Source organism: Chelon labrosus (assembly GCF_963514085.1).
Source record: "Chelon labrosus genome assembly, chromosome: 15".
In the NCBI taxonomy this organism is placed as follows: Eukaryota; Metazoa; Chordata; class Actinopteri; order Mugiliformes; family Mugilidae; genus Chelon; species Chelon labrosus.
Genome location: NC_140348.1, coordinates 6,914,987 through 6,928,169, shown reverse-complemented (window position 1 = coordinate 6,928,169; position 13,183 = coordinate 6,914,987). Strand labels below are relative to the sequence as shown.

Genomic DNA, 13,183 nt, shown 5'->3' with positions numbered 1-13,183 from the left:
TGCAGTTTTTTGTTTGTAGTGGAGTAAGCTCAATCTTTGTGCCAGCACGCTAACTTGACTGTTTCGTATAATGTTAGTCAGCAGCTCCACCTCAGGATGTAAATCAATCGATAAATGCAAAGGTTTTGACAGAATCAGAAAACTATCTGAAATCTGCTGACAGCTATGTGCCCGTTTCCCAAGCTGACAACGAGGTTCATGTGACAGAAGAAGTCTCGGATCCAAAAGATCCAAAATCCATGAGACTAACAAACGTTACGTGACGAAAGAATCTCCCCGCTTTGCTTGCACACGTACCATGCCCGGTGCAGCCACACATTTCAAACTGGGCTGAACTCTGGATTCCACTTCCAGGTCTCATTTGTAGTTTTATTTCTGCATACTGCTAATAGTCATATTTCATAAAGAACTACACGGAACACATGGAAATAACTGTGAATGCCACCAACGAAGCGAACAAAAAGTGAATGAAGCGGTAACTGGACGCAAGGATTTAAGACTTGACTAAATGTAATTTAAGACCTACAATGTGAAATGTGCAAAATAAGACTTTTTAAGTGGAAACCCTGTGTATAAGTTAGACATAAACAAGTTACGCAAGCTCTGAGCGAGTTTGTAGCTTAAGTCACAACAACATATAAATTGTAAGCACAATCTCTAGGGCCTCGATTAATTTTTGGACTGATGTGTTCTGAAGAATCACAAGGGTGGCATTGCTCTCCTTTTATTAAGAAAAATGATCTAAAGTGAGGCAGAAACATTTTGGTGCAACTAAAAACTTTAGCCACCCACTCAAAGTATTCATATAAAATGCCAGATATGTGCTTAAAGAAACATGAAACAATCACTAACAATTAGATGCCAACAGCTTTATTGAATTATTTCTCCTATCCTTATATTTTCATGGATTCTCTAATTATTACCTATTGCTTACCTCCTGTGAGTCGTAGGTTAAATAGCCACTGTTTAAAAGTTCAACTGCTGATGCATTTTACACAATAGACAAAACATCTTCTTCATCTGTAACCACATAACCTCTCTTTCTCAATCACTCAGTCTTATATACACACACAGAACACCTGCCCACTTGGCTACCCCTCTGTCCCTTCTTTACGCTCTGGGACAAGCAGATATTGGGGTACACACTCCCTGCCCCCTCCTTACTTTCTTTCACTCTCTCTCTCTGTATCTCTTATCACTGCTATCATCGCGGTGCTAGTGGTGATTCAGTGCTTTCATTGTATGTTAGTCTGTGAATGTGCAATGCAGGGGGCTGCGTGACTAATGTTGCAGTCTGCTGAGCGTCGCATGCCCTTATCGTGGGCTACCGAGACTGCGCATACACACAATCGCTAATGAGAGGGAGACTGTGATGTTCCTGCAGGTCGTTCCACCCGCCTGAAGGACTTTTGGAGGCTCAGTCCTCTTGGGACAAGACAACTGATCTTTTTTTTTTTTTTAAAGGACAGAAAAAATGAACAAAACTGCATGGAGAAGGACGCGTTTTTGGCACAAAGTGATAATAAAAATGTAACTTTTTAGAAATAATGCAAATAACTACAGCATTACAAAATAAAACAGAAAAAAATAGCCCTTGTGTTGATGTGATAGCCACTAGAATAGGGTTACACCTTAAAGAAAAGATGGAAATGATGTTCAGGCTGCTCTGAGGGCAAGCAGTTCCCTTCAGTAGCTTTTCCAACTGTGCAGCTTCAATTTATAAGGAGGTTATACAAGTTACGGTTTAACAGCAGGCTCTGCTCAAATAAAAATTGATGTATAAAAGCCAGAAATGTCAGCAATTAATCAGGCTGTGTTTAAGAGGGTTGGTATACTGTATAGTGTACTCTGTTTCATGATGGCTGTTTGCTAGTGTTGGGCCACTAGTGCGCGTATGTAGCCCCAGTTTTAGTGGTGTGTCCTGCACCGCTGGTACTAATAACCTCTGCAGCTTTTCAGAAGATTTACTGTATGCTCTGTACGATTTGAATCTCTTCTAGCTTCCTATTCTCCCAGCCAATAGCAGCTATTTGCTTTCCGCTTTTGAATGACGAATACAGACTACTGCCACCTGCTGGTTTGAAGAGTTATTTATTTTCATGCAAATACATATCGTATGTTCCAGCTAGCCATTGGCTGTAGTCTTTGTGGTGTGTTCAAGTGCAACTTTCAGTCCAGACACAGCCAATGTCATAGTCAGTCTTCGTGCCGGTAGTTCTTTGATGTTGGTTTGGTTTGACTTTATCTTTACTTACTGATTAAGATGGATCTCTAATGTTAAGATGCTAAAGTTCACTTTTGGTAATCACAAACAATCACAAACAAAATGTTGGGCAGAGTCAAAAACTAAATGTTCATACTTTAGGATAAAGTGTTCATGGTTGGTTTAGGTGTCAACCAAATGTTGATTCTACTTCTGCGAGGGTCAAGTGGAATAACGAACACATACACGCTCCTTTGGCCATAAAGGACTAAGCCTTTTAGGCTTTGAACACAAGAGGGTGTTTATGTGAATCGATGATCAAAGACACCCTGTGTCGCCATAAGTACACAGGGTTTCACTTGTACTGACAACCACACACACACTCACCTTATTCTACTTGACATTCAAAATCAATTAAACAGATGTTCAGACTGGCCGACTGCGTTGTTGACTCAATATTCACATCAGAAGATATAGACACAAGCAGGAGTAACAACCCCTCCTTCCCCACATAACTGTCTGAAAAGGTCATGGTCAATAGACGAGACTGCTACATGTTATGTAGAGCATTGTGATGCCTTAGTGTGCGTTTGTGTGTGTCATGGCTTTATATGGACACGAGAGGGATAAACTATAGTCTTACATGAAGTGGTCTAACTGACTGATGTGTACAAAGGGTCAGTCGGCTGACAACCAGGGTCAATCTGACCTAATTGATTGAACTCTTTGATGGCGTACCGAGAAAGGGGGGAGAGGCAGAAAAAAAAACAGAGAGAGGGAGACACACAGAGATGAAAGTAAGGAAAGGTGAGAATAAAAAGATACACAGTGGGTGTTTTAGGCGAGTATGCACGTACCTCCAGTCCTTCTGCAGGGCTGAGTGGGGAGGTGGAGGAGGCAGTGGGTGACGATGAGGAGGAGGTAGAGGACGGGGATGAAGGTGAAGTCGCTCCTCTTGGACTGACCTCTACCATCTTCTTCAGCTTCAGATCCACATGCTTACTGTTTGTAACTGAAGAGAGGAAGAGACACAAAAGACTATGAGTGACAAAGAAACTTGCAGAATACAGACCCACACATTCACACTGACAACAACACTTGTGAAATAAAAAACATAAATAAAGAGAAAACGTGAGACAACTTAGTTTGCATTCACGTACGCACACACCTGGGCAAACCAACTGATAAGGAACATATACACACAAACACATGAGTAGAACGATAAATACAGCTCATATACTGTATATATGATGTGTGAGAAAGATAGAAATATGGACAGAGGCAGTCCTAAGTCCTGTTTGTACCACAGAGTGCTGTTGAGGTAGTGTGTGTACATTACTGGTGCTATCACCATGGTAACCACTGGGCAAGATGGAGGCAAAAACGTGTAGAGGAAGTGTGACTCATTTCTTGTGAGTAAGAGTTCATAATATCCAGTCTCTCCCTACTGATATCCCCAATGCTAAAATAGTGTCTCTTCTGACATTATTCTTGTTCTTTTTGTCAATTGTCCATCCCTTCTTTTATCTGGTTAAATTTTCTATCCTTTCCATCCTTCCTTCTTTCTCTTTCTCTCTCTCTTCCACTGTCTCTGAGCCTGCCAGTAGCTGCGTACAGCTTTATTTTCCAGGGACTGGTAACCACAGCTCCCCTGCCAGGCCAGACCACTGCACTGAAGAAGATGAAAGAACAGGAGGGCAACCGTTTCATGTGTCACCTCCCCGCTTGACATGCACACACACACACACACACACACAATGATGCGTGTAGACAGACGCCAAACACAGACACATGCTCTCTGTCACATATGTGCCATATACTGTGCAGAGGAGATAATATGGGTTGACTGACCAGAGCCGCAAGAAAATTATGACTAAACCTAATATTTACGGGAAAATATGAACGAAATGTCGGCTAGTTCAGTTTTACAATCACCACCACAGATTCATTCTACATAGAAACGACCACTAACAAAGAAAAACACCTGTAAAAAGGAAATAGTGCTGAGATACCATGCTTCAAAGCTGGAGTAAGCGTTTGTCTGTTTTCATGTTTGTTTCTTCTACTTTCTCGCCTATCTCACATCGACAGAAAATTATGGAAGAAAATAAATTAAATAGAAAATAAACTAATTAGTATTCCTCTGAAGATTTGGATGAATGCTTTACTGAAGTTTGTACATTTGTCTGAGGAGCACTTTTCAGAGTTTATTAATCTACTACTAAAGAAGTTTCTTGTGAGAGAATACAGAAAAGTTGGTTCTTCCAATGTGAAAAGGTGGAAAGTACATCGGAGTTAATTCATCAATATGCAAGGAAAGATGAAGAGCAGAAGAGCAGGTGTATAGGTATATGAATAAGTGCATAAGCTTTGATGATTGAGCCAGTCTGTTCAAATTTTGATGAGGGCGGCTTAGACTACATGACTTGTCTTGTGTACATGCTTGCACTGCACTGAGAAGGTGTGCGAGTGGAACAGAAAAGTTTACAAATACACAACAAAAACACCTTTTTGGATAAATTGTCAGGAGAAAACGTAGTTATTGTCTGCAAAATCTCAGTTAATGTGCCTGTGTCAGTTAAATGTTTTTGTAGGTTTCTTGGAAATCTCAGTTCAGGATTTAGTTATCAGTCATTTTGCCAAATGTGCAATTCATAAAGACTACGATATGTACAGGTTAGAGAAAATCGATCAAGGAATGTGCTGGACAAGCGGACAAACCTGCAGTGGGAACACATAAAAGAAAGCCCAGGCAGGTTAAGGAGTTAGTTATAAAAAAGCACAGTAAACCATGCAGGACCACACAGCATCAGCCAGTGATTTTACCCTGAGAGGTTAGTTCAGAGCTGGGGTTAGTAAGCTCCAGGAGTCCCTGGGTACTGGAAGTGGAAGTGGTTGGAAGAGTGTCCAGTAGTTGTGGGTTAGTAACCAGCGCAGATGCAGATGAGGCAGCACCAACAGCATCATCATCTCCACCACCAAAATGATGCTGCTCTTCCTCAACCCTGTCTTCTTCCTCATTCTCACCCCTGTCACCATCAAAAGCATCCTCCCCTTGATGACTTCTCACTCTGTCCGAAAAATCTGCAAGTATGGAGTTAGATAGAAGGAAAGTGGACAGAAGGGAAATATATAAGAGAGGAAGTCAGAAAGAATTAGAAGAAAAGGGAAGGAATAGTGAGGTGAACATGCAAAGAAAGGAGAGAGGGATGAAGAAAAGAAAATAGAAGGGTGTTAAGAATAAAGGGGTGTCATTTGACGAGTAAAAACAGGAAAAATATTTCATTAGTTTGTCACTGTAATAGTAGTCTGGTAAAATTATACGGTCCCATTCTTATAATCCTCCATGAAATGACTCCCATGCTATCCAGCCACATATCTGTTAGTACAACAGTAAACTTAATGCAATTACCTGTTTGCAAGTACATTTTCTCCTTTATATTGAATACACTAATGGGAACTTTTAAATCAGTGTCTTTGTGTTGCTGCTGTATCTAAGTATGCACAACTAATTAAGAAATCTTGCCAACAGTGAAAACACAAACATGAATAACACAAAGCTAATCACTGTAGCATCTAACCAAATTAATGGTAAGAAAATGCAGCAAAATCAAGCTGACTGACACGCAGTGACTTCGATTGCATCTGTCTGTGTGGTTTAATGTGCAGGGGCTCAAAAATATCCAACACACAGAGTGAAAACGAGATCTCTGTTTAATATCCCTCATTCAAAGATCTGTTGCCTGCCTTTCTTGTTCCAGATAAAAGAGGCAGGGCAAACAAAAACCACAAAAACATGAAAGCACATATTCCATTAAATCTCCTGAGGGGCTCAATAGAAACAACAGTGTCTGCACATTAGGAACAAAACAGTAAAAAAGGATGTTAGAAGAAACTCAAATGGAGACCTAGCAGCTCAAGCTGCATGGATAACCCACCATGGATTAAAAGAAAGCAATCATAAACAATGTCAAACATTGCAAGCTCCTTCCTCTGCTATCTACTACTTGGTAGGGAGAGAGACGAAGAACAAAGAGAAAAGGAGAGGGAGTCAAAATAACAGTATTTCCTGTTTTTTTTTTTGTCTTCTTTTTTTTTTTTTTTTAATTTGCTAGCTGCGATGTGGAGCGTGCTAGCAAGCGCCATTGCTGCGTGGCTGGCAGAGGCCTAATTAATGGGAGGCCATGGTGATGGAGTTTGGAAAGTTTCTTTGCGGGCAGACACTTGGAGGGGGGCGGCCTGGGCTGCATTTAAAGGACTGTGAATGGTGCTGAGGGGGGAGAGAGAGAGAGAGAGGGAGCGAGAGAGCGAGAGAGCGAGGGGGGGGGGGCTAGGATTAGCCGTTCTGCTCGGCAGGCCTTGTGTATCACAGCCCACAGCATTTCTTTTCCTCACCTCCTCCTCCCTTGTTCCGTTCTTTCCTTCAACTCCATTTTTAATGAGATCAACAATTAGTCCAATTCAGAAAAGCTGAAAGCGCAAATAAATCAAGTGCTCCCTGTCCTCTGCTTCGACGTCTTTCTCCTGTTGTTCTACACAACATGTCACTGAATGCCCTTCTTCTTGTTTAGGGCTTATTCGTTTATGAAACCTTTGCTCATTTTTTTCTGAGCTTAAAGGAACACATCTTCATTTTCAGGCTTCAGGTTTTAGAGTTTCAATGATCAGTTGACGGACAGAATATAAAGTGTTTAACAGTTTGATAATCAGTAAATAGTTTGGGGCGTTTTCCATTCCATTCCTTTCTTTATTCCACCAAGAAGCTTCTTTTTCCCTTTTTACACAGTTACACAGTTCATTTGATTGATTTCTCTATGTCTCACTCTTTGTACTCACCTGCCTACTCTTCCTCTTTTCATTTGCATGCAATGCACCCGATCCCCCAAAGAGAACAACTAAAAGAGAGGTGTAATGTAGAGGAATCTGAAAAGGATGACTAGAGAGGCCTAATAATGGTCATTATGATAATAACGCCAATTTCGAGGAAATGGAAAGCAGTGGGAAATGCGCATGGGCAGTGTTTGCTGCCTCTGCAAGATGTTATTAGAAGTGTTTTGAGCATAATTTGGCCACACAATGTGTTGTGTTGATTAACAATTACTAGGCGAACGAGACAATGTAGGAGGCACAGGGTAAACTACTTTTCTGAATATAAGGGTAGTGCTTTTTAGACCCGCGGCTGTTGTCAAATGACATTTTGTTTTTCTCTGAGGATTAGGCAGAACCCCTTTAGAGAGCATAATGGAAATGTTGGCGTGCGTGGAGGAGGAAAGTGAGTGTATGGCAAAAAATGGCTACTGTGAGTTTTCTTTGTGCTAAGAGTTCATGAGCATTAGTGTGTGTGTGTGTGTGTGTGTGTATTAAGCTGAAGGCCATTAACAGAATTCTTAAAGTATGTTAATGTGGATAAATTAAATGTATTGCAGCGCTATATGTTTATATTTGTGGTTGCTGATTTGTGTGCATAAAGTCAGATTTATAGTTCTGCGTCAGGCCTATGCTGTAGCCTGATGTGCACCTCTCCAGAAATGTAACCATATGTCATGGCGATCATAGACTACAGACTATAACAGATGTGATTGATCTGTATCATTTCCTCATCTATGTTTGTCAGCGACCGGTCACTGAAAATCCTCTTTCTTTCTGCCTCATTTGACATCTTCAATCAATTTTAGTAAAATTAAAAGTTCAACATTTATCAGTTTCAACTGTAACAAAAGCTGGTCAGTGCCACATATTATTGCTGTTATTAGCTGTCAATTGTCTTTTAAGTGGTGTAATCACAGAACGATGCAAACACATTGTAAAGGGAGTAAAAACAAAGTGTGACAGTGTTTAGGCGAGTACTGACTTCCAGCAGAACCGGCCTTGGTGCTCTTGCCTCTCTCAGTGGTAGATGTGTCCAGGAGGCTCATGTCGGACATCTTGACTCCGGACCGAGCCTCAGCTATCAGCTGCCTTGCTCGTTCTCTCAGTTGTCTCCGTCGCTCTGCATCCCGCTCCTGTACACAAGAATAAAAGAATCTGAGTGACTCTTGTGTGGGTAAAAGTGAAAAATCTGGAAGAATAAAATCCCAAATCTTATAGTGTTAGAACACTGGTTTGTTTTTCTCATTGTTTCATTTCATTTTATTACATTATAGCTATTTTATATAAAAAAAAAAACTTCACATGATGCATCCACTCATAAAACATAATAAAAATAAGTTTTGTTATCTAAATGGATGTTCATGTGCCACTGCATCAGGGAGTTAGGAGCATACAGATAGGCACACACACATCATCTTGGCACTGGACAGATATAGTATTGAGCCATCACCATCAGAGCAATGGCAGGAATGCCATTTTCAGGTCGATCCAATCTGATCATGCCGATAGCGCAGGCCGCCACACACACTCGCAGGGCAAACGGGAAAACCTTGATGAAGTCAATTGACAAGCACTTAACTGATGACGACCCCACCAAGCGCACACACTCACACAGACACAGGCCCCGACAACGCAGAGGAGACAGGAAGAAATAAACAGATATCCAGGACAGGTAATTTAAAATGAAGACTGTCACATGTGATTTCCAGAAAGAGAAACACAGACAGACAGGATAAAAAGAACAGACAAACAGTTCAAGGCGGCTCATGAGAAAATACTGATTCAAAAGGACTTGGCATTTTTTTCTGAAGAGTATTCAGTCAGTTCTGGATTCAACAAAGGTGAAACAAATGCCTGCACGATTTAATTCTCTTCAAAAACAACCACAGAAGTTATAAGACATAAACAAAATCGAATCTTGCATGCACAAACCCGTCTTACACGACCCAACACACACAAACGCATACACACTGTAAACCTGCACCCCCTCTCCCAAACATACACAACCACATCGGCCCAAGGGAGAGCGAAGCTGCATTTCTCTGTCACTGCTCTCCCTCCCTGTGGTTTCCTGTTAATCAGGCTTCTCCATATTGAGGCAGGGGTTTTAGGCCTGGCCTATTGAAGCCGCCCATTTATCCATTAACAAAACAAGCAGCGCCCGCTAATGAGCTACATCTCTCCATTTCCATGTCAATTGTTTGTTTGTAGCTATTGTTTGGCCGGGACAATGGGGCTGTATTGTAAATGACAGCAACCCTAATGCACTCTGTGTATGTGTGTGTGTGGGAGAGAGAGGGAGAGCCCAGGGGGATGCCCACGGGGAGATGGGAACACACCTTAGAGAGAGACTGATAAAAAAAAGTGAGAGAGAGTAAGAAAGAGACAGAAAGAGAGATAAAGAGTGAAGACGGGAGAGGAGGAATCAGTGTTGATACTTCCAGCAGAAAAGAGTGTCAAACGCTCCTTTCCCATCTCCTGTTTGGCCAACAAAACGAGGAATTAAGAATTAAAACTTGAAAGACAAACAGAAAATGAAGATGTAATTATAGTTAAAGTGTGTTAAAAGACAAAACTAAATACAGATGAAAGAAAGACCACATATACTGTATATCCTAAAACAATTATGTCTCTCAATTGCTGAAAACAGGCTGATTAAATTTAAGGTCAAGCTTCACAACTGCATGACCTGTAGCATGCTGGACTTCAACCTACCCATACAAGAAATGCAATATAGACATTTAGTTTTACTACAATTACAACAGCTTTCAGGCCTGACTGTGCTCTCAGGGTTGTAACTTCTCTCGTCTTTTGGATCTTCCTCACACATGGACTAATCTTGTTGCACAGTCTCAAAGGACTGCAGCAAGATTTCTAATGGAAGTATGCAGGGAATGGTGTGAATTTTAAAAGAAAATCAATGAGGATTTTATGAATCGATATTGGATCTTTCAAATCAAGATTTTGAGATCGGAAAAGTGATTTTTAAAACCCGGCCCTAGTTTGTATGGACAACCCACATCACGACTTGGATGCTGCCTGCTTTTGTGACCCAAGAATGGAAACAATCCATGATACAAAAATTTAGATGTCATCAAAGCAATGTAAAGTAAATTGAGAGAGAAGCTGAAAGTATGCAGGGAGCAAGGTGAAACCAAGGTGAACTTAACTTTTAGGTTGAATAATTAGTGGACATAATTATTAGGTTAATCAGTGACTTGATGTGTGCAGTATGCATGTTTAGTGTCTGAAAGTGGGATAAGATAGATCTATGGAGCACCAGATGACAAAAAAAAAATGTCGTAATACTGTTATTACAGCTTAAAAAAAAGAACAAGAAAGAATATAAAAAGATCAGAATGGGTTTGGGGTCTAAAATAGGATGAAGAACCTTATGGGAATGATCTTTAGAGAATGGATGATGAAACAATCTTGAAACAGGTTAGGAGGCAGGTCGGTGTGAATGAATGGGTGCCAAGATCTTGTCTCTTTAATAAGTTAATAAATGTTTGTAAAACTTTTTGCAAATTGTCTTCAGGTTTACTAATCATGGACTGAAATTATTAGAAAATGCACACAGAGAAATAAACATGAATTACCTCTATACTTGCTATATTTTGTTGCAGTATTTTCTTTCCATCCAGATCTTTCCATCCTTATTTGACTCCTTTTTACAATGTTTCATAAGCAGGCATCTCTCAGCTTTTATAAAAGTAATATGATAAACAGTAATATCACTGAAGGCCTTCTGGCTATGGACTAGTTCTGATATCCAATCTGGCCTTTACAGATATGGATACAACTACCAGTTTATGTGTGCATGTGTGTGTTGTATATACATATAGCTCAGGCCCCAACACACTCCCAAAACGTCCCACTGTATTATTATTGTTAGCCATTTTGGGGGCAGGAAATGAGAAATTGGCTTCGCCTAACCAGAGGCTAGGATTAACACTATAGAAAAATGCATCAGACTAGCGCCTAGCTACACCAGCTACAGGACCACCATTCCAAAATACTGTATGAGAATCTGTTAGAAAGAGGGGAAGACAGTCTTTTCACTATGTAAAGGACAATGTGCTATAGGATTTATTTTGTGGTTAACTTTGCTTGAGTGAATATGTTGTTTTTAAAATGTTTGCATTGGTAAGTGCAATGAATTAGAGAATCAACAAGCGTAACTGAAAGGACAACTTAAGTTGAAGGATAAACATAGGTTTAAGGTTTCATTATCAAATCAAACAAAAACCATGTAATGTACTTTGCAAGTGCACAAAAATCTCAGATTGTTAAGGAAGAAAATCATGTACACAAGCAGTTGGACAGTTCAAAGAATGTCCTTCAATATAAGCTGAAAAAGAAATCAAAGTCTAGTCATCATACTGATTAATTTCTTCTTTACACCATGAAAAACACTAAATCAGTGGTTCTCAACGAGAAGTCTGAAGCTGTGCTTTTGCGAAGCTCTTCACTGTCGTCATCAGCTTTCAGGTCTGATGGTGCTCACAGCAGTAGTGGATCTCCCTCACACATTGATTTCATTGTGGGTCTTGTGAACCAAACTTAAGTTAACCCTTGAGATACAGACCTCGTTTTCCTGTTTGTTGCTGATGAATAATACTCACTTTAATTCACCAGAATGTGTCATTCGAGGTGAGAAGCTTGCTAATACAAAGTTCGCGATTAATTTGATGAATCAAACATCATATGATTGCCAGGATGCTCTTGATGCTTTTGTGAACAAACAGGAGTACAAATGTATGTGTGTGCATAAATGCGGGCTAAGGAGATGCCGATTTTCTTAAATGCAAGTATGGATGCTCCAAGGAAAAAGGTTGGGAACCAGTGCTCTAAATAATGCAGATGTCGGTAAGCTATTTTTGGGTACTTCGAAATTCCAACTTGCTGACAGATATATTTGAGACAGACATCTGTCGCTCAAGTATTACCAGTGCTTTCATTCCAGTTACATCTCATTGTTCTCTAGAAACACGATATGCCGGAACGTTTTTTAATTCATAGAGTGGCTGACCGAGTGGACTTTAAATGCCACCTAGTGGACACACAGCTAAAACAAAGTGGTGATCACGCTGGCTATTTCCCGCTTGGAAAGCGGCAATAGATACAAATACACATTGCTTTAATCTGGAAAAACAAGACAACAACAGCAGTGGATACAAAAGCCATGGGGACGCAACTTATAAAAAAGCAGAAAGCACAAACCGAGAGGACTCGTCATTAAATGATCAAAGCCAGGATGAAAAACCAAGTGGTAAAAAAGAGCTGGTGGTCAGTGGGCAGCACAGCTTGAAGAATGGAGACTCAGGAGGAGAAGAGACTTTTCTTTTTTAAACGGCGACAGCAAGAACAATCATGCACTGTGTCTCCCATTGACCGCTGGGAACCTCTAGGGGAAAGGAGGCTAAACGGTTGAGTGCGAGGCAAAGACAGAGGGTTCCTCTGTGGGCTTGGCGTCGGGTGAGGACCCCTCTCCACTCTGGAAGCTCTTTTTGAGCAGGGGGAGCAGGTTGTCGCCTTGGTTGCTCTTTTCTGGGCAAGCAGAAAGAGGGAGGGAGGGCACGCACCACTGGTCATGTACAGAGACCTGGCGTGGGCACAGAGTGATGCCACACACACATAGGGATGCACACACAAACACTATCTAAAAGGGTTTGCCAACCTCCCAGATAGCCAGCCAGTCTGGCAGCAAGTCATGCAGCTCCAGACATTTGTCATGACAGGCTAATTCACAGTCAAGAGGTGCTTTAGGTCTCTATCTTGTCCAGACACACACACACACGCTAAACACAACACGCACACCAAACCCAACCAGTCACATAGCTGCGTAATCACACACTTGTCGACATTGTTTCAAACACCAGAGTGATAGTTCAGACATGATGCAGAGCAGGTAGAACACTGTTCCCAATTTTAAAGCTATGTTAGAACAAACACAGAGCCAAAAGATACCAAACCAGCTGTATGTTGTTACACTATTTAAAAGCTTTAACGGACAAACTATTCGTACAATATCTAAAGCAGAGAAGCATTCAGGATTGCAAAGAGAAAAATTATCACTAAACTTAGACAGTGTCTTCTGACATACTAAAA

The 13,183-nt window shown here is 40.8% G+C and overlaps 1 protein-coding gene across 4 annotated transcripts in view; it reads right to left on the bottom strand.

The window, feature by feature from the left end:
* Positions 1 to 13,183, bottom strand: part of ehbp1 (EH domain binding protein 1) — a 131,006-nt gene that overhangs the window by 36,353 nt on the left and 81,470 nt on the right. For 2 of the 4 annotated variants that reach the window (XM_084561373.1, XM_084561374.1), the window contains 3 exons: positions 8,055 to 8,205; positions 5,030 to 5,287; positions 3,061 to 3,215 (listed from right to left, as the gene is read on the bottom strand). In XM_084561373.1, the coding sequence (XP_084417499.1) occupies positions 3,061 to 3,215; positions 5,030 to 5,287; positions 8,055 to 8,205 (564 nt within the window). The remainder of the gene's footprint in view (positions 1 to 3,060; positions 3,216 to 5,029; positions 5,288 to 8,054; positions 8,206 to 13,183) is intronic. The other 2 variants (XM_084561375.1, XM_084561376.1) reach the window with 2 other exon arrangements.